Raw genomic sequence first — 26,591 nt, forward strand, 5'->3', positions numbered from 1 at the left:
TCAGCATAGTGCAGTAAAAAATACATATATATTTATGATTTATTTAATGTATTGTTATGTGAGTATGAACAAACATAGGTCAAAAATGATTTATCTTTAAAATTCTACTAGTGAATTCAAATGTTCCAAGTAAACAGTGATCTCAAAATTTGTCAGAAATTTCATACAGTTTTTTTTTTGCTAATTATATTCATTTGCAAGTACAGTCTTTTAAATGTCTAGTTAGAACAGATTGTAGCTATAAATTAACATGTAAAAAATTAACATTTCTATTCCAAAGTGTTTTTCCACAATTCTTTTAATAATAACTAAATATCATTCCAGACACTGATTAAAAAGGGCTGGAACCAAAAAAAGTACAAGAACAGCTAGTACAGAGGCTTGTGTAGGAACTATTAGTTTCTTAAAATACAATAACATGAATATTAAAACTGTTTCTACAGTTGAGAAGCTGTATCATCTGCTTTACTCATAGCAGTCCTGAATTAAATGCCAAGGGCTGGCTACTCTGGTGGTTTGTACTTCAGAGTGCTAGTTAAGATTCAAAAATAGTTACTAATGTTGAGGTGTATCTGACATGGTATATTTTTCTTGAAATATGTCTGTGTGATCATTCAGGGCTGGAGAATATTTATAGAAAACTTGATACTTGGTGAATAAGTGCAAAGTCTATTGGACTATTGCATCTATGGATTGTAATATTAAGGAATAAAAGCATTTTGAAAGGAAGTTTCTGAGAGAGAGAGAAGACATTATATTGAATGGCTTTCAGTCAGTGACTTGTAGACTTTTCAGGTTCAGTGATTTACCTGTAAGGTGAAGATGAATGATGACTAAGAAAAGCAAGTTTATATTCTACAGTAGTCTATAGATGAGAAATTTCTGAAGGATTACACTCTTCTGGTGGCTGTAGGGGATTTGCTGAGATCTCGAGCAATATTATCAGAATATTAAGAAGTAGTAAACAGAGGTGAAACTAAAAAAACTTCTTTTTTTCCTTCTATAAGCCATGACCATTTCAAAATCATATAGAATACAATTTTTTTTTTTTTCCCCATAGGTTGTGTATATATAAAGCAAGACTGTGTTTTTTTCAAATTTTGCTGCCAAAAGTTGTTTGGAGCCTTTGTATTCATTGGAACTACAGGAGGCAATACTAAATATGCATCTGTGATCCTAATTGCTGCTTTGTGCAGTCTGTTGGAAAGCTGGGAGATGGTTGGAGCCCTACTTAAATGTGATGATATAAAATGTTAGAGCTTATGGAAAGTCCCAGCTTCACAAGGCATGCAGTGCTGTGTTCTGACCCATCAGCTTGAAGTGTTTTATTTCTTTCTTACTAAACTACTGAAGCAGTTTTCAGGTTTTCAGTGGATTTTTTTTTCTTTTAGTAATTTTTGTTTCAAACTTTCTGAAATACATGTGGAGTGTTAAATCTAACCTTGGGTGCTTTAGGACTCCTGGTCTTGAATTAGAAGCAGAGAAGGAACGTGTTATCTGCTTTTAAAGTATTTTACTTGTTCCTCTGGGTGAAATCTCCCCATCTCAACCTCCCAGGCTGCCCCATTTCAACCAATAATAACACCAAAAATAACAATCATAGTGCATTATGTGTTCTAAATGACTCCAGGAAATGAAGAAGCATAACAAAACTATTATGTTACGTGCAGAAGAAAAAAAGGTCTTATTATGGCTTATGTTGAGGGTTAACACTCCCTAATGACTTTCATATTTTTATGAGAATATTACTAAGAATTTATGGACAAGGCATGCTGCACTGCTGTTGTTACTTGCAGATATTTCTAAATCTCTCCTCAACTGATTTAGATACTGAAATAAAATGGGCCAAGTAATATCACTTTGCTAATCCTCTTTATCAATCCATACATTATCCAGAGTACCCATAAAGTGCAAATAGTGTTTTGCAGAATGATCTGCAAAGGTGAATTCCTTGCTTTTATGAATTTAATACTTCTAATGAACACTCTTGAAAAACCATGTAAGCAGATACTGATAAAAAAAAAAAAAAGAGTTTATTGTGGTTTTGCATATATCCTGCTTCAAAATACATTACAGAATATACCAAAAAGTTTGCCCTTTTTCTTTGTTCTTATGTCACTGATGTTTCTTAATATGTGCTTTCAGTGGAGGAAGACACAGAGGAGAGCTCAAGATCTGGTAGAGAATCTGTGTCCACAGCAAGTGACCAACCATCCCACTCATTAGAGAGACACATGAATGGAAGCCAAGATAAATGTGACAGAAAAAAAACTGGAAAGGAAAAGAAGAAAGATCGAGATAAAGAGAAGGATAAAATTAAGGCAAAGAAAGGAATGCTGAAAGGCTTAGGAGACATGTTCAGGTAGGTACTTTGCAATCAAATGTAGAATGAATTAAAAAAGAAGTTTCTTTTCTAATTAGTCATTATATTGTAAATTCTTGCTGAGGTGGTATTTTACTATGCAGATCCATACACAATGTATATAGGCTGGTCTCTCAATTTTTGAGCCTATGGGCGGTGTCATAAAAGGGAAGCAGCTCGGAATGCAAGCAAAGGCCTAAGGAAACAGAAGGCAAAGGAAAAAGTAATTTTAAGCCCCAGACTGCTTGGTTTGGAAAGAGTCTTTGGTGATGTCTAAGTCATGCACATATCCTTTGACAACTCAAAACATTTGGGGCTTTGTTTTATTTTTCTTCTTTAATACCCAAAGCTTATGTGTTGCTAAATGAATGTTTTTCTTTGCTTTACTATTAAGACTATTGGTATAATGGAGGCATGATGTGAAAGAGATTAATCAGTTTGAGATTGAGAAGCAGCATGCTTCTCTCAAGAAGACAGGATCTAAGGTTGTGTGCTCTGAGAATCCAAAGAGAATGGGTCAGTGAAAGGCCTGATTTACCAAACACTGAGTTCTTTTTAAAGGAGCCATCTCTCCAACAGACATAAGTGATCTGAAAGGAGCACACTGCTGAGGTGCACCCTGCTGTTGTGGGTAAATATAACATGACAAACATCTTTGATCACTTGTGGAAAGGGGGGAGAGAGCAAGAAAACCAGTCCTTCTTTTAGCCAGCTAGAGTAAATAAACACATTTCAAAGAAAAAGCAATATTAAAGCAGTGTTTGTTTTGTTATTTAATTTTCAAGTGAGGTGCTGGTATTATTTTAATTATTTATTAATGATTCTTCTCTGAAAGCATATAAGGGGAGCTTCAGTTAGCTTTCCTCCCATGACTTTCTTTATCCTGTAAAATATTAGTTTAACACGTGTTGTAACTGCACAGGTTCTTGGGAATTGTTCTGTGACTGAGAATGATATTAGGAGACTAGTAAGTAGAAAAAGTGGTTAATTAGGGGGAAAATGTACTTAATTAGAAAATACTGTTTTGAAATCTGCTTTAGAAAACACTAAATAATACCAGGCTCTTAGACAGTGTATGCCATATAACAGAAGAATAATTATAGGAGATAGTCCCACATGTCAGGTAGGAGGAGGGTCCTTCAGCCTGTGAAGCCATGGGGATGCCCTCATCCTCTGGACTTTTGCCTGCCTCAGTTCAAGCCTGGAGCAGAGCACTGTACCCCACTCTGGGACAGTGTGTAAGGCAGGAGACATGAAATGCTGACTGGTTCTTTTCTGCATTCTGTCATTTTTAAACAGCATAAATGACAGGTAGAACTGAGGCACAATATGCATAATAAATTCTATAGGCTCTAAGCAAGTAGCATCTTGGATACCTTGAGTGTTGTCTTGTGAGTTCAGTCAGAAATTGTTTACAGCATCTAGAAAGCTTGGGCAGCTCCATGGGCCAGGCAAGGTAACCTTTCCTGTGGGTTTGATATAACACTTCTGAACTCTCTAATTTGGAAACAAAACTAGTTTGAGTGATAGGATGATCCAATGCTTTGTTGTTTGCTCTTCATAACAGTCAACATTTTCTTGAATTTTTTCCTTCACTACCATTTCTGAGTGAACTTTACTTTTCAGTCTCTTCTTAATTAATGTGAGAGCTGTGCTATCTGGATATAGCTGACTCCTCCTGGATCTGTAAATTAGCTTGCACCTTGTCAGCCCACACAAGAGAGGTGTTCCTGGCAAGCAGGAAAATGCTGATTGAGAGAATTAAGCATTATGCCTCATTTCCACTTGGTGCTTGATTTGCTTTGTTGACAGGCTTCTCAATAATGTTTGAGAGATGGGCTTTGTTATGTCTGCAAAATAAGCTACTATTTCTACCTATAACATGTTTTGTTTTTCTGTACATTTGACATATATCATAGATATCAAGTAATCACTGAAAGAAGTTGTGTGATAGAAAATAGTGATGACAGTAACATTTAAAATTCAAACCAGGATCAAAGCATAATTGGATGTTTTAGTTCTGTACAACATTGTAATTTCTTTGTCGATCTTTTTCTTTTCTCCATTTTCACGTTTTTCTTCCTTTTCGGTGCTCTAATCTTTAAATAATCTTTCTTCATTAGGTTGTATGGTCAAAAACACTTGTGGGATGAAGTTGCTATTAACTGACACTTTATTCCAATGTCTGTATTTAGCCAAAGGGCTTTTTCTTACCTATATGCAAACTGGCATCTCATAAAGAAGAGTCTGTGTGATGTATAAAAATAAGTCTCCTTGTGTTCAGTTAAATTCTTAGTATTTGCTACTGGAATCTTCATTAAACTCTACTGTGAGATGGAAAGTCCACTAGAGAACCCTAAGTTACCTTTATCCTTCAGCATCTAGTCATCATTTCCAAGAAATCCCTGGATGATTCAGATAAGAAGTTAAAATCTTCTAAACACCTCCATTGTTTTACTGCTTATGTCAAACATGGTAAAGAGGATTGACATAACCTTGTCTGAGAGCTGCAAACTGAAAACTGCAAAACTGTGTGGCTGTGACACACACAACTCCCATTATTCCCAGAGGATAATGGGAGTTTTTCCCATTTTTCTTCCAGCATTGGGCTGGAAGTTCACTCTTCTGACTGTGACATAAATCTGTCTGAGCATGTGTGTATTTCTTTTTTCAAATCAATACACAACAGATTATTTAATTATGCCATTTGGCTGAGAATTCTCCTCACAGATGAAAATAGGACAGAAGTTAGCCTAGAAAAGTGTTAAGCAGAAATATTGGTCAATTGGAGGAGAGGCAGGTGCTGTAGTGTCTTGCTTATACCTGAATCTATTTGTTTTATCTGAGTACTGGAATCATTCTTGTCTTAGCCTTTCAAGAAGATCATGTGCCAAATCCTGTGGCCTGTGAAATGCTGTGCAGTTTCTCCTTCTCCACTTAGAGGGTGCCTGGATTGCCACTTCCAGCTGAGCAAATAGCTTTTGGGAAGCTGATATGAAGTTCTGCTAGTTTTTTGTTTCACTCCTAAGAAGCCTTCAGTAGATATGTTTTGACATCAGAAGTTTATAAAAATCTGTATACTTCTCCAGATGCAATATGAAATATGTTTACTCATTTTGAGTCTGATTTTATTTTTAAATAGAGATTTTGTTTCTTGATAAAAATTAACCTGACAAAAACAGTCAGTAGTTGAAGAAGTTATTGTAGTGCTGCCTTAAGAAAGAGTCTTCACACTTTCCAAGAGTGTGCCTGTAATTAGTGCTGGTAGATGTACATTAATGGGTCTCTGTGTTGTGCAATTCTTTGACATTCCTCTCCTGAGAGAGAAAAATGGTATATGGTGCATTTTTCCCCTTCCTTTTGCCTCTGTCATGTACAGAGTATTTTTATAAAAATGGATCCCCATAGGATATGAGAGGAAGATTTGAGATGTTATATTTTAAGGTTTTGGATGATGATGATGCAATGACACATCTGCTGTGGTGCTGCTGATCACTTACAATCCCTTTACTTAATTCATGCTTCTTCCCAGTGTGCAAGCTTGTATACAATTGTTAGATGGGTGACTGAACTGATGATGTAAAATAAGTCCAGCAAGTGGTCAGTCTCAGGAAAGGATGTGTTTGAGGAATAACATCTTTAGGTAAAAATGAACCTCCAAGACATTGAGAGTAATGAGGAAAAGGAAGCAGCTCTGGGTTTCCAGAGGCAGGAAAGGGAATAGTAGGGAGGCCAAGCTAGCTAGCCATGTCTTGCTGAAAATATCTAGGGACAGTCACTCATCGCCTGATAAGAAACCCCAAACCTACTGTAATGCTTAACCCTTGATATGGCTGGAGAAGAACGGCTTTGAAAATTCATATGGTGTGTTAAGATTTGTGTGGGGAGCAGATGCGGAGAACAAAAGATGGGGACTATGACTTGTACCTTAACCTGGGGTTTAAGCAAGAAATATCTGCATTGGTTTTGTAAATTATTTATGGAATAAATGTAATGCAATTTGCAGCACCTGCAGATAAGTATGTTATATTAAGTAAATAAATTTTCTACTATAGGAATTAATACCTGAGTCCCACATAAACTTCACTTTTCAATGGAGAACATAATCACTGTGTATTGAGTTTCACAGAGCAAGACTGTATGCTCAAAATTAATCCTATGCGTAGATGTTTTTTGTATCAGAGGTTTCATATATTAAGATCTGGTCTGTAATGTTGATGGAGATATAAAGTCATAATGTAGGGAGCTGATCCTTAATTCTCATTTTAAGTGTTGTAGCATATAGGTGGGTAAATCAATGCACTGAATAACCAATGCAAGTGTAATATCTCCAGATTTCCATGAAAATCTAATCCTAATTAGATTTAATTACATTTAAAATGATTACTGGGAACCTTGCAGTGTTGTATCTTCCAGTTCAGTGAGAGGAAATAGATAATTCAGTTTACAACCTTGTTTAGCTGAAATCAGATATACTGCTGGCAATTTTTTTCCCCCACACAGCTGTTTCCAAGGTGCACTGGACATGTCCAGATTTATAAACATACTATTTGTAGCTCTGAATTACACATTTCAACCACATGAGCTGAAACCACTGACTAGGCACTTGGGAGAATAACCTATGTGGATTACTGTTGCTTGTTACATGACTTCCTTGTATTGCCTATTCTGGTTTTCATTTAAGTTTTCTCATTTTGTAATGTCTGTGAGGAGATGAAAAGCAACTCACAAAGGTTATGCCACTGATTTAGTAATAACCTTCTTTCTCTTTCATTTAATAGCAATCTTCAGACTTTTAACTAGGCACAATAACTAAAACATGTCAGAGTTGTGCAAAATACTGTTGAATTATATCCTAATCAGCAGGACTGGCAAATACCTCAAACTTGATAAAACAAAATCTGTGGTCTGATTTCTATCATTCAGTAGCTTAAGAAGCAGCAATAATGACATTTTCCTTGGAAGCATGACTAACAGGACTTTGTGTTGGTGAATGACACTTACTGATATATGGGTTTAATAGAAAACATGGGAATGAGCTGTGAAAGTTAGAGGGTTTTTTTCTTTAGAGCTCATGGAACAAAATGCCATAAATCTTCAACCTTGGAAAACAGAGGAGGAGGTTAGTGCTTAAACACCCGTCAGCTGCATCGTTTCAAACTTGGGAAGCTCATTGTGTGCACACTGAACTGTGCCTGGGTTTGCTAATGCTCATAGGAGAACATTGCTGACAGCTTGTGGTGCTTGTGCTGAGACTTCATCAGAAACGCTGGGCTGGGTTGTTGGTCAGGTAAATGGAATCTGGGTCTGTTTGTGCTCTGGTTTTTGCCTGCTGCTATTACAAGCCAGCTGGCACAACTGTCAATAAGTCCACATCTGCTTCCCCCCTTCTGCCACCAGCTAGAAAATGCATGGCCTACTATAATCCTGGATGCAGGGTCTAAGCAGGATATCCTTTCACTTTAGAAGAGGAACAACGACCTCATCCTGTCTGCAAGTTGGATACCGCTGATGCACCTTCTCTGTGCTCCTCTGGCTACTTTGTCCTGATCCATTTTCAAAATTTCAGCTGGCCACTGTGACACACAGCATCAGAAAAGTCTTTCAAATGAAATCAGCCATGCAGCAAATTGTCATCTTTGATGCAGATGATTACCCAGGACTCTTACAAGAGTCTTTCAAAGCATTTTCATATTCTTCACTTCATTCTTTCCAATTAAAACTAAATAAGGGACTGAAAGAGATAAGCTTGGTTGGAAATAACTTTCCTCTTTTGGAAAGGCAAGCAGTGCTCCTTCCTTTCTCTGTGCATTTCTCTGCCTTCCTGTTTCCTGCTCTCGATGGAGGCAGTTGCTTTGAGGAGAGGTGTGTTTCATTGCCTGCAGCCCCGAGCACACCGCTTTAGACTAAGATGTCATTGGGGCAAGGGGTAGTGGAATAGCAAATTTATGTTTCTAAACCAAACAAGTTCACATAATCTGTCAGGGATTTAAGGAATGTGGCTTCATTAAGTGGTTAGTAAACTCTATGACTTAAACGAAACACAGAAAGCAGTGGTATGCAATCGTGCAAGGGAGATTTGAAGTGGGAGATTAACATAATCATATGTGACTTTCTGGTTTGTCACTCTGACAGAAAGCAGGGATTTTGCTCTATATGTTCTTTACACTGGATTTTCCCAGAGTAAATCTTGAACTTATAAATCTGATAGTGGTATAGTGTATGGGGGTTTGGTTGTTTTGGGCTTTTTTTTTTTTTTTTGAGTTTCAATAGAATCAGGGCTCTTGTTTCTAACATCCAGAAGTGTCAGAATGACTTGTTACTAGAGATAAGTTCATAGTGGCTGCTAACATATTCTCCCAGTGTTCTTCCTGTGCTTGTCAGCGACTTTAAATAGAGAACCTTTGACACCTTCAGCACTGTCTTTGCCTGCAAAGCAAGCGAGGGAGGCAGGCAGGGTGACAGCTGAGCCCTCCGCCATCCTGCCCGGCGTTCTGCACACTTCTCTTCCAGGCCTGCTGGATGAATATAGAACGCAAGTGTCAAGGATGACACCTTCTTTATAATCTCTGCAAAGCCAGCCTTTTCAAGGAAGAATTTGTTGACAGTTCAGAGATTCAAAGTCAATTTCAGTTTAAGCTCATATAGAAATGGAACTTTTTCTTCCACCTCATGTGATAATTGAAGACTAAACAGGCAGTGCCCTAGTCCATAACAAAGCATCTTCAATAAATACTGTCTTGAGACATGAAGTATTTGTTAGGTGAAAAGCTCTATAAATGGCATTTGTTTTGTTATCTCTTGGAAAGCTTCTTTAGAGGTTTAATTCACTACTGATAGCACCTGTATATTGGTATATATTGTGGATGCTGTAGATTATGTTTTTAAAGCAGAGTCATCTTCGAAAATCCTTTTTAAAACAGGAATAGGAATGTTGATTTAGATGAAAATAAATGCAACCTAATATAGTTTTGTATCTGGGATAACATAGGTGGTTAAATCACATTTTCTTAAGATACTGAAGTTGGTGGCTGCAGGACAGCTGATCCTTTTTTAAAAGGCAAGCTCCAACTTACTACTGCATTTCAGTTCCCAGGAGCAATGATCTGTATTTGAGCTGTGTTGGCAGGCTGATGCCCCCTGATAAGATGTTAACTTGTCCTACTATTGTGAAAAGAAATAGTCATTAAAGACATAATTATGCAACCCTTCAGTGAAAATGGCAAAATGTGATTAAACCAGTGTATAATTTCTGGAACAGAATATACCGGCACAGAAATAGTTGGTGAGCACCGTGGTGCCCTGAATGCAGTAGTAAAATAGTAGGTATAAGGCTTTCAGAGGTCTCATTTAGACTTTTAAATTGTTACTTCAGGAAAGACTAAGAGGAACACAAGTTTTGTAGAAAGAATAAGAGAGAAGGAAATATTAAAAACACAAGTGACAATGCGGTATAGAAGTAGTATTTCTCCCACTTTGAATCTGTTGATGACTTCTGGAGGAAAAAAAAAATTACAAGGTATGAAGAGATATTCAAAGTACTGCACTTTTAGTGATTTGAGCAAGAAAGGTTTTCTACTTGGTTCATCTCCTACTCACAGCAGCCCAACTTCAACTCTTCATCAGCAGTTTATTTTCAACTATCTCCAAGGCTGGAGAGTCAGCAGCCTCTTTCAGCAGCCTGTTCCAATGCTTAACCACTCTCCTGGTGAAAAGTATTTGTTCTTGGTAGGACAGGAATAAAAGACACTGAATACTTGCTGGTACAAAAATTGTGAATCAATCAGCATGTACTTATGCTTCTCATGAATCAAGAAAATGTGGATGTGCAACAAGATTTTAATGCAAAAAATTGCCATTTTAAAGGATCTTTGTGATGCAGTGTTACCCTCAAGGATTGCTGCCCTCACAGGACCCCAAGGGTATACCCGAGCCTGTATTTGAGACTCCTTACATTCATGACATGCTAAGAGCTAATAATAATTTATACTAATAATAATTCATCTATAAAGAGGGGTTTTTTTTTCCATTGTGCTTCCAAGCATCTTACTCCGAATTGTCTTGGACAAGCAACTATTGGGATACTGAGCTGATTGTCTGATGTGGTAATAGTGTCTTATATAATCCACTGAGCTAGAAAAGGTGATTATTTTCTGTGCAACTGAGGAAGAAACAGTTGACAGAAATCTTTCTTTCTACTGTTTCATGCTACACCAGGAAATGTCACCCGTTTCTTATTAAATATCTAAAATTAATGTTGTATTAATGCTAATACTTTCCATTTTCATCCCAAAGTACATATATCAAGTAAAACCTCAGGCATTTGTAGTTCAGCCAGTCATAAAAGGAGGAAGTTTATTTTACTTTTGGAGGGGGAGGAAGAGTTGTTTTTAATTCCACTCACGTTTGGTTGATTCCTTAGGATTTAATATAAGAGTGTAAGAATTTGGTCACACAAGAGTTAACTGGTACCCAGGAGGTCCCTGTATCCCTGTACTTTGCCTCTGACACTGAGCAGTTGCAGCTCCCAAGGCTGGGATACCAGAACTGGGTGACCAGCTCTTCCCAGGTCTGTCTTCCAGCCTCCAGTGATCTGTAGCTCAGGGGTTTCTTGAGACACTGCCTTTGTGCTCAAGTACAAAATACAATGTGTACACACATTCTGTTCTGGGCAATTTGTCCTGTTACTGATAATTTGGGGTATATTTACCTAATTTGAAAATACTACAAAATTTGAAGTATGCCATATACAAAAATGTCTTTTAGAGATTGTGTGAATGACTTTTGTATCAAGGAGCTGCTTTTGCATTTCAAGTGGCCAGACCTGATTGCAGTGCACCGCAGTAGATCTGACTCATTATGTCAGCATTTTATGGCACTCAGGTAAGCATGTTTACAAAGTAGCAGTAAACCTTTTTGATGTGCAATAACATTTCAGTACTTAATGTAGTGTTCCACCGTGTATTAAATTTTACCACTTCTGGGCAAACTTACAATAAGCAGAAGTGCAAGAAAGGGCTGTAGATGTTTATAAAATAGACCCTACTGGAATGAATTCAAGAACTAGTTTTACAGTGTATGTTTGGTCTAGCTGATGATGTGGTTAGCAGTAAATTTGTAAATGTTTTCTTTTGCAGAAGATAAATTCTTAGTTTCTGCGAATGCTAACACTTTTTTCAGGACTTTGTTGCTATCAGTCTTGTAGCTCCTAGTCCAAAAAGGAAAAAGAACTTAGTATAGTTTAATGAAACTACTTGGTGAACTTGACTAATTTCAATAAATATAACAGCGTACTACTGATAGACTGTTTTAAATAGTTTGTATTTTATGTTGGAAGTATGTTGGAAATGCTGTATTGGTACAGAAATTCTCTGTTATAAATAAATAACTAGTTCAGTCAATGTAAACTGACTATTAACTTCATAGATTTAGCTTTGTCAATGAAATCTGACTAGTTAGTCCTAATGTTTTTTTGGGCTTCCAGTACAAAAAATTTGGAGTTTTGCAAGCTGCTTAAACTTTCAAGAGGAGCTATTTTCTAATTTTAAACATAGGATAGTACCTTTTCCATGCTGATGTCTCTAGGCATTTTGATGTCCTGTGATGTTTCCTGTATTGTATAAATATGAAATATATGTATGCTAAAAACATGCTAGAGCTCCTAGATACTGGTGTTGGGTGTAGTTTGAAGGTGGATGAATGCTGGATGGATGTTGGATAGATGAATCACTGAAAATGTATGTAGTTTCCTTTATCATGCTGTGCTGTTACAAGTAGTGCTTGGTAAAAAAAATGTCTAATCAGTGTCAAAGTTTATAGATTAGCTTTAAAGGATCAACAAAAATACATCTAGAATCTTGTCTTTATCAGCAATTTTGAGTACCACAATAATAAATGTAGTATATTTTTATACCAATTGCAAGTGCCTCCAGCATATTCAACACCAGGTGTGTTTAGTATGCAAGCTTAACTCCTATTAGACATTTTAACAGCAGCATACCACGAATAAATCACAAATGTTTCACAATGTTGTTATAGATGCTATCATTGTCTTTAACACATAGTGCTAAAATCCTGAAATGCAGAGCACAACATGTTGGCACAAGAAGCAGTTTCAGATGTTGTGTGACAAAGTATTTATTTTCTCTGATGTTGCTGAGCAGGTAATGATACCTACAATATTATAATCTGTAACCATTAGGATTCCTGGTATCATCTGTAGAGTTCCAAATACTTTGCTAGTTCTATTTGCTTTTTATAACCCCAAAGGAAGAAAACTCCTTGTGTAAGTTAAAGGAAATGTGAAGAATCAGTATCATTTTCATTGTTTGTTTTTGTTTTGTTTTTTTTTTTTCTTTTTTTAAGATTATTTGAGGCTATATATTCAGAAGAAATAGTGACATGGCAGTGATAATTGCTGTGTACTGTGTGCAACACTGAGCGTGAGCAGAGCTGTTATCATTTCAAGAACATCTCAAGAGCCAGATATCTTTGCAGTCAAGTCTGGGTTTATTTTAAACATCATCTTTCTGGGTTTCTAAATAAATACAGGCCTGGTCATTTCCTTCCTATAGTGCCTGAGCATGTAGAAATGAGAACAAAAATGTCAGTGTGTATGGGGCTTGTCCAGGTTGAGATTTTCTGTGCTAGTAGCTTATTTATATGGGTTGGAAAAAAAAAACAAACCTGAAACCAAACCAAAAAAACAAGCCACCCCAACTCACCACCCCACATCTCTTGCCTGTAATTAGTCCTGAGCAAGTCCTGCTTTGTACATCTTTTGAATCTGAAAAAAATCTCAGCTCCTAGCTTAACTCTAAAATAATCAGCACTGTAAATCACTAATAAAGTTATTTCAACTGCTTTCAAATTCTTACCATGAAGACAGTGCAAGCTCTGACTGCTGGCAGCTACAGGATGCCAGGCATCTCCAGGGCTCCAGGTAGCTCTGGGCAAGCTCTGGAAGCAGCTGCTGCAGGGACCTGCTGTCAGACTGCTGTCCCAGCAATGATCCACCTGAGTCTTATTTAGACCTGAGTCTTACTGCGTCTTCTCCAGAGATCGTTTGTTCTGGTGCAGCAAAGCCTTGCTCTTCGTTCTCCACATATATATATATATGTGCATGTGTAAACTAAATTTTCCTGCTGCAGGGCAGAATAACAGCTGATAGAAGAGACAGAAGAATGTGAAGCCAGCAGTGGCATATTAATATTTACTACCCAGAGCCTTGGTTCAGGCTAAGTCCCTGTGCCATAGCACTATCTTTGTAGCAAACTTTCAAAATAATGTGCCTGTTATCTTTTGCTCTCTGTTTTCTATAGTAATGTAGATTGGTAGAATCACAGAATGGTTTAAGTTGGAACTTAAAGACCATTAGTTCTACTAGATCCCTTACTGAGTGAGAATATCTTCCACTAGATCAGGTTGCTCAGAATCCCATCCAACCTGGTCTTGAAGACTTCAAGGGCACTTAAATGAATTGTGTTCCAGGGTAGCTTGTAAAGATGTCCTGTTGGCATTATTAATTTGGTTATAGAATTAAACTTTATTTTTTAGCCACAAGGAGACTTGAGTGGCACTGTGAAACCCAGAATGAGACAGAAGACCCTGAACTGTAACCTGCACCCATCAGCATTGGGTGCTGCAGCTCAGCGAGGGGAATTGCTTTTTGGTGCTGTAGAGAAGAGAATGACAGCTGCACACGTGTCTGGTTTTAGGAATATTTTATTTAGACTTGTCCCACAAGTCCTACAGCATTGACTGCGTCTTCTGCTGGGAATTGTCTGTGGCTTCTCTACCTCCTGTAAGTGTAAATACGTGAATGAGGCTAAACATACAGAGACATCACCTATTGCTTAATTTACCCTGCAAAAGTTGTTTTCTAGGAGGTGTGTATGAACAAAGTTCTCTAGTAACTGACAGAAAAAGTGCTGACTGATGTATTAATATTTCTAGGTAATGAGATCTATAGGGAAAATTTAATTTTTGGAAGGTTCTGGATGAACTGCAACTAGTTTGTTTGCTGATTTTATACAATGTAATTGCACAACTACAAGACTTAAGTTCTTGGAATAATGTAACTGCAATTTCCTGGTCTAACTAGCTTGTTTATTACTTTTTTTGTCCTAATTTCTCTGCTGTTGTATGTGCTTAGTGAGCATTTTTAGTGATTTTCATGTAGCTCATGTTTACCTATGGAAGGCCTATTAAGCAAAGTGTTTTGGTTGTAAAGTGGAGCTGTGATGCCTCTTAGTATTACTGAGGGATATTTTTTTCCCTTTTCTGGCAGGAAAGTCTTGAAGCAAATTTCCCTTGCAACTTTTTATTCTCCTTTTCTTTGGCCATCTCTTGAGTGCTAGTAAACTGGGTGGGTTTTTATCTTTCATTAGCATTTCTTATAAGGCCTGCCTTTAGACCAGTACCCATTTTCTAAATTGTACTTCTGTAGGGTTGCAAAAAATCATGGTAACCAGATGCAGTATTTGTCTCTGGCCTGGCAAAGTGTTAGATTTAACAAAAGAAGCTAATAAAAATGTTCAAATTGACCCTTCTCATCATTTGGACTTCTTGGAGCTCAATCAATCACTCATTATTATCAGAGTTATTCACACAGAGGCAGAAGTGCTAGTGTTTCTCATAATCAGCCCTTGAGCCAGACATAATTTGCAATTTGAAGCATTGTATTTGGAAACAATAATGCATTAAAATGAACAGACCAGAAATTAGACGTATAGTTGTGGAGAGAACGCGTTGCTGAGTAGCCATGGTTTAAACGCTGTCTCTAAGGATCCTTAGTGGACACCAGTAATTAGAGGCACACAATGTAGTATTGTTCATACCTCAAAGGGTCCACAATTTTTAAACTCCTCTGTGGAGTGTGACAGATGGAGCAGCAGAGCTTGCCCACCTTGCTGCGTGGTGCAGGGCAGCTGTGGGCAGGTGGGAGTGCTGGGGTAAGGTGGTGTCACCTGTTTGGCACAGTGTAAGCCAGAGATGGGGGCTGAACTGGCACCCAGTAGCACTGGGATGGAGCATTTTACTTCATAGAAAAATTGTTTATGTTATAGAAGAAGGACGACATTGTACTTTAGATTATCAGGAACTTGTTAATAGTGGCAGCGGTTGTTACTGAGAATTTGGGAATTTTTGTTACCCTATGTATGCTATTATGTATTGCAAAGTAGAGAGTTGTATGTGTGTTTTTCTGTATGCAGTCTGTGAGTTACCATACTGCAGGCCTTCACTCAGGCTTCTTCAGGAGCCTGCTCTTTACTCTGTATGTGAGGGTTTATTTTGTTTTTTGTAATTTGTATTTACAGTCTCTCAATTACTGTTTAGTATCTTACTGCCCAGTATTGCATTTTAGAACAGGGCACTGCAGTCTTGAAGGGCACATTCTGTGTGAGAGGGGTGACAAGAGAATTTCTAAGTACATTAAATCACAGTATAAAAGGATATGTTGCCAACTGAGATTATATATTTGTAGAATATATATTATATAAATATACTGAATTAGCTTGGTTGAGTCACATGTATGAGCTACTTTCTTCAATGTAGCACACAGTGTATCAAATTTAAGCTTGGGGCAAGTAGCTGTGGTCAATAACTACTCACTTTTATGAATACATACATTACATTAAAGAGCTTTGGTCACAAACTTTAAAATGCTTAGACTGTTATGAAATGTCCATTAAAATGTCATGTACTACTTTCTGTGGTTGCTGTCATCACTGATGACTGTTAACAAAATTGTACCTAAGCAGAAGATTTTTTTTTATATTCCTGGCTCCTTCAGGGATACCACAATCCCCAGTTTAACAGATTTTGTCTGACCACCATGAATATGAATTATTTATGGTGACTTTTACTATATTGTGGTGTTGCTTACTGAGTAGATTTGGACATCTCTGCTGTCTTGCTGCCTTCTTTCCAATAGCATCATTGTCAAATTTTTGATACTTTCTTTGAACTTCTCAGCCTGCTTTTCAACTACAGTAGTTTGAAGTTGCTAGGGCTTTTTTCTGATTTCTTGTGCTTTATTTATTAATTTATTAGAGCTGTCCATGGCTCCAGCTAGCTTCAGGCAATCAGAAGTAGCAATGCAAGAAGATTATCTTCTGTTTAGAAATTTGTAAACAGATGGTCTTTCCATAAAAGAAATCTGCTTTTAAAAGTTCCACCATTTTATGCTGGAAGTAAATATTACAAATGCTTAAGTTGTGAAAAGAGAGCGACTTGGTGTGAATAATATTCTGCCTGTTGTGTCATGCCTTTCAGGAAATGTTATCAAAACTGTTTAGGAAAATAATTGAATGAAACCTCATGACATGTCTCTAGTTTGGCATCATACCCATTTTCTTCAAAGTTGGGATACTGGTTCACAAAGCCAGGCAGATTACGTTTCAGTGGCTGGAAGCAGTTATGGATCACATATGTTGTTTGCACTTCTTTCCAGGAGGCTGTTGTGGGAATCACCGGCACTGTTGTACGTGAAGCGTTGCGCCGTCCTGTCCATTCTTTTTGAGTAAACTTAGTTTGGTGAGATGTGCTAGAACACCCCCTTGATTTGGGCTGAAAAATGTTTTTTTTCATGTTTGGAAAGTGATATGGAGGCTGCTGGGACAAAATATGTGAATAGAACACAGAAGACCTTCACATGCTTCCCAGTGTTCAGGCCCAGGGTGGACACTTCAAAGGGCTGATACTTTGCAGTAATAGCCACTTTGGTTCTAGTGCTTTAAATTTCTGTGTCTGTGGCTGAGCATGTGAGTTTCTTTATTGCTTGAAGGTAAATATCACTGGCCTGAAGAGATACAGGTGTGCCTTTTTAGAGTATTCTTAATTTTCATGAGTTACCTATGACCTTTTGTAATGTGCTTTTCTTGGTTTGTGACAGCAGATTTCTCCAGGAACCCTCCTGGCAGGGGTCCTCTGCTGGACGTTGCACCAGGATTGCTGCTTTATCAGTTTTAACATTGGCGAGGAGATCCATGGAAAATGACGTTACCAATGTCTGTTTTAATTATGCCCACAAGCTCCTGCATCAAGGTGCCTGCACATTAGTGCTTTTGTGTCATCTCAGGACAGTGCTGCTGCTGAGTAACTCCAGCAGTCCTTCCACTCCCTCCCAACAAGTAGAATTGGATCTACTAATTCGATTAGTAACATGTGATAACAGGTTATTTTTAGAAATCTATTGCCAATATGTAAATATTTACACTTAAAACATGTTTTTAAAAATAGCTCTTGCACAATTTTGCTTGGAATGGAAGGCTTCTAAAGTTTCAGGTCATCACTAAAGAGGGTGGCTTTTGCTGTGTGCTATGTTTTTGTTTTAGCAAAAGAATGGTTTTGTGTGTCCTAATAATATGTTGCAATATAAATCTTATGATTTTGCTGATACAGCAGGGTGAAAAAGAAATCATTGTAGAATCGTTCAAGCAGTGTTTGCATTATGTGTGTGTTTGTGTGTGTGAATACTGTTGCTACAAAGGGGAAGAGAGCATGCCTTGAAGCTAGAAAACTCTGACAAAATAGCTCAAGACACTTAACAATTGTTAATTTTTAATGATGGTCTTTTTTCTATTAAGGAACATAATGCTACTGAACTTGTCTCAATCAATTTTTGTGGTTTTTTTCATTAATCAACTAATGCATGTTTCTTCTGTAGCTCTTTATTCTAATGAAATATGTGGATGATTTGGCAGACGACAATGATCTCATCAGTAACGCATCAGAGTAAAATCCTTTTAGCAGATTACACGTGTATTATATTTGTTGTATCAAGGATGCTGACATATATTCTTTTAAACTGAATCTACTTTTGAGATAACTTGTAAACATGAAATTTCTGTAGTTACTTCACTTGTTACTTCTTGCTTCACTTGTCCGATATGTATTTATATCGATTTATGCAAAATCATTTACATATTCTTTATGCCTATATGTGTACTTCATGTACATTTCACGTATTTTTTTTATATATATGGCATCATGTTGTAGCTTGAGCCTGTTCTTTAAATGTTCTGCTAAGCTGTCTTCTCTGTTGAGCCTCATACTGTTCAGTTGCTCTGATGCACTGGCCCAAAGCCACCGAAGGCACTTGTCAGTGCCTCTCTGTTCAGCATGACAGACTTTGGATTAGGTCACCTCCTAGTTGGTGGCAGTCGTTCAAGCAAGTAAGCTTGAAAGTGAGCCAGCTGACAGAGAGGTTTGGGTATTCATTTTAGTTGGATTAGTTTATCCAAAGTTCATGCGTTTTCCTATTTGAGGGTCAAGCTTACGGCATACAGGTCTGTGTTCTCATCTTTTTATTAATAATAATGTGACAAGCCAGTATCATCGGGTCTGAGAATGGTCATTTCCTCTGATATGACTTGGCTGTTATGTACTAGAGATATGTTTAGAATATGGTCCTCTTACAATTTTCAGTTTCTTCACTTACTGTGATTCCTGTTGTTGGCTGAATTTAAGGATTAAGTTAGTGGATCTGTGAATATGGCTTTGAGAATTAACACTTATCTTTAAACTTTCTCCAATCCTTAATGTAAAAGGAGAATTAAGAACATATAAATTAAGTAGAACTCTGGAGTATCTTGGCAATTAGAGTGAACAAGATTTCAGCCGCTCTCTTTCATCAATTTCTCACACTCTTGGACAGACAGGGTATTTTTAATTTACAACCTGTATTTCAATTAGTCATAGAAATTTTTTCTTTGCTTGTGCAGCTACAAAATAAAATTAAACTACTTTTTAGCTCTACTTTTTATAACATGGTTTAAATGAGAGAGCTGCTAAATAAACAAGCTGTTACATGAAGTAAACATTGTTAGTGTTATGGAGAGATTATTCTATAACCATACAGTTCATGTCCTGAACAAAGTATTAAGCTATATCTGTGAATGGGTATTTATGAACAGAATGGTAATTTTTTTATTACTTGGGTTTTGGAGGAAAATGTGCACTTCTTTTTTTGTCTTTTATTTTCTACTCTGAGTAATAATCATCTGTGCTCTGCTTCTAAGAATTGAGATTGAGGCAAGTGGTGCCCACAGTGTTGTGCTTCTGTAGCTGCAGTTGCTTCAGAGTAGTATAGTATAGGTATATATTGTATAGCTCCAGCTTTAGCAACAGACCTGTTTTCCTCATGAGTGTGGTGACTTGGTGAGGCAGTCATGTGTGTAATTTGGTTGCACATCATGTAGTGGCCTGTGTCTGTGCATTGGTGTCTTGTGCAGTGTTTTAGGCTGGGCTTTTATAGCTCATAGTCGAATTGTTGGCACCAAACATTGCAAAAGAAAAGCGCTTGGGATTAGATTCTCAAGACACATCAGAGCCACAGATGATCCTTTTCTGCATGATTTTGGGTTTTAATTCCAAGATCAGTAGTTTCTACCTTTGTTTTTAAGCACTGTCCTCCTTCTCACTAATACAAGGAGCCTTGCTGTGCAGATGCTGAGCGATGAAGTTTTCATGTCTGTATCAGAAGGAAAGTTGTCATTTCATTTGCATTTGTAAGAGCTGCAACAAGTATCCCAGCAGCCAGCCCCCAGCACTGAGAATGAGACCATCTCAGGTTCAGACAAGGGCCTGAAAATCACCAAGTGCTGGAGGCACTCTGTAACCAGCTGCACACAGCAGAGAACTGCTCCTGCGTCTGGGGAGGGAGCAGCGAGGGTTGGGATCACAGCACTTGGCTGTGTCCTCAAGGCCTTGCAGAAGTCTGCAGTCTGTGTGACACAGCACAAATGGATGGTGATTTCTGCTTTACAAGGGAGATACCTTTGATTGCACTTCACAAGTTTCAGTCTTAGGCTGTTCTCAGTGAGCAAGCAGTCACTTCAGTGCGAGAACTTATTATGTGGGTGTGCCAGGCCTTTCAATATACAGATTATGGAAAAAATAGTATTGGAAACAGTGAGGTTCCAAATTTGCCGTGGGTCATGTATGGGACTGTCATGGTTTGACACTGGCACAATGCCAGTGCCCCCATGAAAATGCAATCTCTCAACTGAATGCTGTGAAATGCGATCGAGAGCAGAGCAAAGCAGGCCCAAGCTTAATAACAAGAAAAAAAAGCTTTATTAAACTACTACCACTATGCTACTATAAAAGGGGGGAGGAGGGGGAAAGAAGAAAGAAAACACACAATTCAAAATTAAAACCTTCCAAAGCATTCCTCCTCCCACCACCCAACTCCAACAAACCACAGTGAGAGACAATCTGGACCCCAATCAGGTTTCCACCCTCCAGATAATCAACACCCAGTCCATCTGCAGGGAGAGAGGAGTCTCTCTTGTGCCACAGACCCCCCAAGAAACACAGCTGCCACATCCTGTGCTTCCATGTCACCACATGGCACCGCCCGGAGAAAAAAGTTTGCCAATGGTGACCCTCTCCTTTCCATGCACAGTGCTCTCACCACCAATGCATGGATGGACAGACTGCTTTTAGGATTTTTTCCTTTCAAGGATGCCCTGCTAAGAGGGGAAAAAACAACAGTTCAGTTTTTCATTTTTGGGACCAACAGTCCCCCCCATTTTCACCTGGGGCCGAGGATCCACGAACAGAGATCTTCTTCTCTTCTTCCTCTCTGAAGACAGGGGGCACCACCACAAACCCCCTAACTTTTCTCTGTTCGCTCCAATTCTGTCTTTTCCCAGCTGAAGCATGGTCTCTTTGGCTCACCGGCATCCTCCTAAAATACAGTCTCTCTTGGAGGAGAAGATCAGTTCAATCTGTGGCTACCAAGAAAAAGTCCAGCCAAAAGCCACTCCATCATCTCCTCCCACCTAGAATTTCTCCTTCCAACATCCCGGGTCCCAGGCTGTCTCTCTTCCTCTCTTTTTCAAACCAAGGAGGAGAAAAATTTCACAAAGCTTTCATTTCTCAGGAAGGGTTAAAAGTCCCGACTCCCAAGGATGGCTCGCTGCCCAGGCTCCAGCTCCCACAGGCGGCTGGGCACCTTGCGGCACCCCGCTCTTCTCCTTCCCCACGGTGAACTGCTGATAAAACCACTGCCGTCTCTTTTTCTCTCTTGGGAGAGAGAGAGACTCTGGGGGGAACGGAGACAGGGACACACATCCTAATTCCATCTCTCCTTCCTTTTGAGTACCCGAGCAGTAAAGAGGGAAGATTCACAATGATGCAAAGCCTGGTGGCTTGCAGGGAAGGTGTCAAACACACGATGTTCATGGGGCAAATCAGGGACTAGAGGAGTTGCACTTGTAGGGAGGTGGAACTTTTACATAGGTAAGCCAGATCTTTGCATTGAGCCAATGCATTCAGTTCAGGCTGTTGTATGTCCTGGGAGTGATTCTGGAGACCTGACCCAGACTTTTGACTCGAACAACTAAACAAGAGCCACCAAACAGCAAAGGGCTTTAACTCTGGCTGTCGAGACAGTGCACAGTAACTGTGGGATGTGTTTTAGTGTTTTTAAGAGATACTGCATAGACTGCTTGAATATCAGTGGTCTGAATAGTCTTATATTTAAGTGTCCTGTTTCAGTTAATATTCATGAAAAGGAAACATCATTTATATGAGTAGGAAACATTTACCTCAAGAAATTAGGACAGGTGATTTTCAACAGCTTGACACCAGTGTAGTCACACCACAGTACAGCTGAGTGAGTTTTAACAGTTGGCTTTAATGGTGTGCCTTAGTATTGCTGGATGTTGCATTTCTGTAGTTAAACTTAGCTTGATTATGACTGTTAAATAAATAATTTATAAATGTCTGCTATAAATTTGGTGGAGAGGATGCTGATTTGGACTGTGGGATTCATTATGACTGTAAATCATAGTTCATGAAGCTAACAGTTTTAATAGAAGTAAATAACAAACACATTTATTGCTAGCAAGAGTAATCTTACCAAAGACTTAGAATGATGTTTGTAGTGTGAAGTATTGGCTGCCCCTACAAAAATAAAGGAGGTGTTTGGGGGTGTACAAATTATCTCCATCACAGTTCTTTTCAGCACCTTTCTCAATTGTGGCTCTTCAGCATCTTCCTGAGATGCTGTCTTAGCATCTTCTCAAAGCTTTGTAACTGTTAAGCCACAATTAACACAACTGTGCATTGTGCTAGAAACACGAAGCCACAATCAGGGAGGGGGGAGGATGGTGGTTTTTTTTCTGGGTCCCAGTGTAGGGACAGTGTGGTTAATGTTGCTACACTTGTTACAGGCAGTGGTGATTATGGCAGATAGATCATTTCTGCGGGTGGCAAAGTCCAGAGAAGGCACCTGTGCAAGACCACCATGGCTCATACTCTGCCAGGCTTGTCCACTGCTGGGATGACCACTGAGCTTGTCAGAGATGGGCACTGGGAAGTCTCCGGTCAGAGTGGGAACAGTGTGGCCACCCTCTGAAATGCCTGAGAAAGAACCAGAGCTGTCTTCCAGAGACTTCTATCAGGATGGTCCTCAGGGGCAGAAGGAACATTACTTCCTGGATGATTGGAAGAAAACCCTGAAGAGAAGAAGGGTTGTTGCCACAACCTGCTCATGACTCAAAGCAAACTGAGCCCTGGTGCTGCTCCAAGTGCTCCATGTGTGGTGCCCACCTCTGCCTCTGTGGGAATGCACATGAGCTCTGTGTGCTCTGGACCTGCATGGTTGGATCTGCAAATTCAAACCACTGAATTCTGCTAGGTTTGCATTACACGTTCGCATTAGAAATGCTCTCCTCACAATCATGCAGCCTGACCAGAGATTTACTAGATTGCTTACAAGGATTATTAGAAATTTTGTGTGTACTTTATTTATTTTTTAATAAGTAATTGATTTCACTATATATTGCAATGAATTGATTTATGGTGGCAGAAATTCTATTTTGCTGCCAAAACCTAATGGGCAATAACTAATTCAATTCTTTTCTTGCCCCCTCTTCCCCCCATTTTTAAAAACAATTATTTCTTTTTCAAAAATAAACTGGGTTCTCCAGAGTTTGATTCCTTTACTTGGCACGACATTTTAAATGGGTTGGGGAAGGACAGGAGACTGAAGTAAATGTGAGCATCCCAGAGATGCTGTGCTAGAGTGACACATATGTTGCTTGTCTCCTTACAGCTCTGCATGTTCTGTTGGTCAGACTCATGCTGCCACCTCAGGCACTCTCTGTGTATCAGGGTAGAATGGCTCAGTTCCACTGTTTTTCTGCCAAAACCCTTCTCTGGGCTAGAGGTTTTAGGGCTGTTTTAAATTAAACAGTCTCTTTTCTCGGGTGTACAACCTCCAGAACTTGATTTGAATTTCTTTTGTCATATGTGTAAATGCTTTGTATAATGGTTTTGTTTACTCTCTAATAAATAGGTGGATGTTTTAAAAGATACATGTTGGTGTTTTGAATTTAGGTTTCACATATGACATTATAAAATCAGAGACTTTAACTTTACACCCTATTTTGCATTTCTTAACCCCATCATGTCCTCTGCCTATTCCCTTTTCAGGTGGCTATTAATAAACAGTTTTAGTTTTCAGATGCCTGAATTACTTTGGAAATGAGCAATCTTTGTGGAGAACGGGCTAACAGTTTAAAGCTTATGTACATGCTCCTATGCTGTATTTTTGTGTTTTGGTTTTAAAAGCTGCCCTAAGAGCTGTAAACATGATTACATAATATAAATAATATCTCTTGATTGAATGGCCAGAAATTAATGATTCTGCAGGGTGGCTGTGTGGTGGATCTTCAACCCCCATAATGTCTTTTTCCTAGAGTTAAAAGGAACCTAGAATCAAATGGGAAAATATTATAAATACCTGGTGAACTTGAAATATTTTAAAGATGTTACGTTAACAGGTCAGAAGGAAGCTTTAAGAACTCTGTGGTTTATTGTACTGTCCATGAGCATTTGTGGTGTCCTTTTGGCACTATTGCTAGGCATGTTTGATTGCAAGTCTCAGTGCTTTAATTTCACTTTTGATGTGAACCTGAGTGTGAAGTGCCACAGACTCAGTCAACTCTCAGATCAGCATTTGGTATAATAAAAAAGTAAAATTCTTGCTGCTTTTGGTGTGATAAATGATGCCACATTTAATTGGTAGCTATACTGTTTAATGCAAACTTGAGCTGTGTCCTCAGGCAGAGATCTTGTTCTAAAACATTGTTTGATTCTGTTTAAGAATAGCAGCCCCAAAATCCTGGCATAAAAGAGAAACATGGTCCAATTATTATTTCTTTGTTTGTTGTGTTCTTCAGTGAGGAATTCTATAAACTTTTAAGAGGAGTGAAATTAAAGTAAAAACAAAAAAAATTTACGTAAAATAAAAACCAACCTGGAAGCAGCCTGAAAATACTAAAAATTGAGATTCTGAGGTCTTTGCACATTCCCTTCCTGGTTTCCCAGCAGTCCTTCTTGGAGAACTCTCTTTGTCATGGAAGAAGGAAAATACAGTTTTGTTCATGTCACAAGTTAGATTCTTTTTTTGTGTGTTATTAACAGGTTTGGCAAACATCGCAAAGATGACAAGAGTGAGAAAACTGGTAAAATAAAAGTGCAGGAAGCTCTTACTTCAGAAGAGGAGAGAATACGAATGAAGCAAGAACAGGAGAGGTAGACTTCAGTATTTGCTTAAACCTTGATAGAGAGAGTTTGTTTTTTAAATTAAATAACTGAAGTTCAATTTTCACTGATGAAATTTTCCAGATGTTGATATGTTTATTACTTTAAATAACAAGACAAAGCTGAATTTATTTTGGACATTAGTATGAACAGCTCCTTTGGCTGTGTTAAGCATCTTTTATAGATGTAGAGCTCCCTTTCTTATTGAGGAGATTGAAGTAATAAAATGAAATGCTTTCTCTATATATTCTATAACTGATTTTATCGACATTTTCAGAAGATACATATTTATATAGAATGAAGTATGTTTTGTATTTTTCTTCAGAGTTTTGCATATCTAGATTTTTCATTGATAAATTTAGGAGAAACATAAAAATTATGCTTACCAGTATATTTGTCACTGGAGTTCAGTCTATTTATGTGCCATGCAGTCTGTTTATGGAATTATATATATATATATTAAACTGCTAATTGTAAAAATGAGTGGTGAGCACCTCTATTTTTCCTTGTCAAATTCACTTAACATAAAAAAACTAAGTAATATATATGTCATATGCTCTTCTCAATATTTCCAGTCTACTTTTCATTCTTTCTCTTGTAGTCCTAGATATTTGGGGCCTAGACTCTGGTGTCTCTCAGATCAATTTAGTCAAAATGTTGAAAAGCATAGGTTATCAGTTAACTTATGCTGGTAGATGTGAGTTGAGAGAGAACCTCTTTGAGTAGACATCACTTCAGTAAGGAAACAAACTTTGATCAGTTTGTTTGCTGAATGGTAAATAGATTCAGGCACATTTAGCATTGAAAGTGAACTATTTATTTTAGAATTTAGAATTATTTATCTAAAAATCATGCTATAGTTCACCATAAATTTAGGTTTGACCCAGAAACTCTGGAGGGAAATTTTTTTGTCCTTGTAGAGGAGATATCACCAATGAGTCATAATGATCTCTTTAATTACCATCTTTATGCACCTTGGTCTTCTGCAAAAAAGAACAAAAGTTCATGAATGGTGGCTTCATCATTAACAGCTCAATAGAGAATATTAGAGCCACTGTATAATAGAGAGCCACTGTAACTCTTGTGTAGACTCCTCAGTTAAACCTAAAATCATTTGCTTTCAGTTCTTTTAGGGTTGAGTGATTTACAGTAAAGACAGGGTGGGAGTGTGTGTTTATTGGTTTCACTTGTTAAACTCCAGAAACTTTATCATTTGTGACCATCTGTTTAGATTACATCATGGGAATTTTTTTACTCTTTAACAGATATACTGTCATAAATTGATGTAAAAATTTATTCTTGTCTTTGTCCGTCCATTCTGATTTTAGAAGGTGGCTGGATTACAATGCCTGGATGTTTTTTGCTAGTCTGATTGGTTTTTACTTTTTCTTTTTTAACAAAAGTGAGGCAGAATCATTAAATTTGTTGCTGCTTTTAAAAGTAAAGTTCTTGCAGATTAAATGGTAAGAGAAAGGCTAAAACTGAAGGAAATAAGTGCTGAGGGTGTCTGTGCAGCCAGCTTCCCTTCACATGGATGAAGCAGCCACAGAGCTCATGCCAGGGGTGCAGAGCCATGGAAAGCTGCCTTGGTTGCCCTGCCCAGCTCAGGGCAGGGGATGGTTGGCCAGACAAGCACCACACTGTGCCCTGGCTTCACACACTGCTG

At 38.1% G+C, this 26,591-nt stretch overlaps 1 protein-coding gene across 20 annotated transcripts in view; it reads left to right on the forward strand.

The window, feature by feature from the left end:
- The window catches only part of PARD3 (par-3 family cell polarity regulator), a 442,797-nt gene that overhangs the window by 300,365 nt on the left and 115,841 nt on the right, over positions 1 to 26,591 (forward strand). For 16 of the 20 annotated variants that reach the window (XM_030264342.4, XM_072925341.1, XM_072925342.1 and 13 more), the window contains 2 exons: positions 2,146 to 2,362; positions 24,806 to 24,916. In XM_030264342.4, the coding sequence (XP_030120202.3) occupies positions 2,146 to 2,362; positions 24,806 to 24,916 (328 nt within the window). Of the gene's footprint in view, positions 1 to 2,145; positions 2,363 to 22,548; positions 23,695 to 24,805; positions 24,917 to 26,591 lie in introns of those variants that run through there. The other 4 variants (XM_030264359.4, XM_030264360.4, XM_030264356.4 and 1 more) reach the window with 2 other exon arrangements.

The sequence above is a fragment of the Taeniopygia guttata genome, chromosome 2 (assembly GCF_048771995.1).
Source record: "Taeniopygia guttata chromosome 2, bTaeGut7.mat, whole genome shotgun sequence".
NCBI classification, from domain to species: domain Eukaryota; kingdom Metazoa; phylum Chordata; class Aves; order Passeriformes; family Estrildidae; genus Taeniopygia; species Taeniopygia guttata.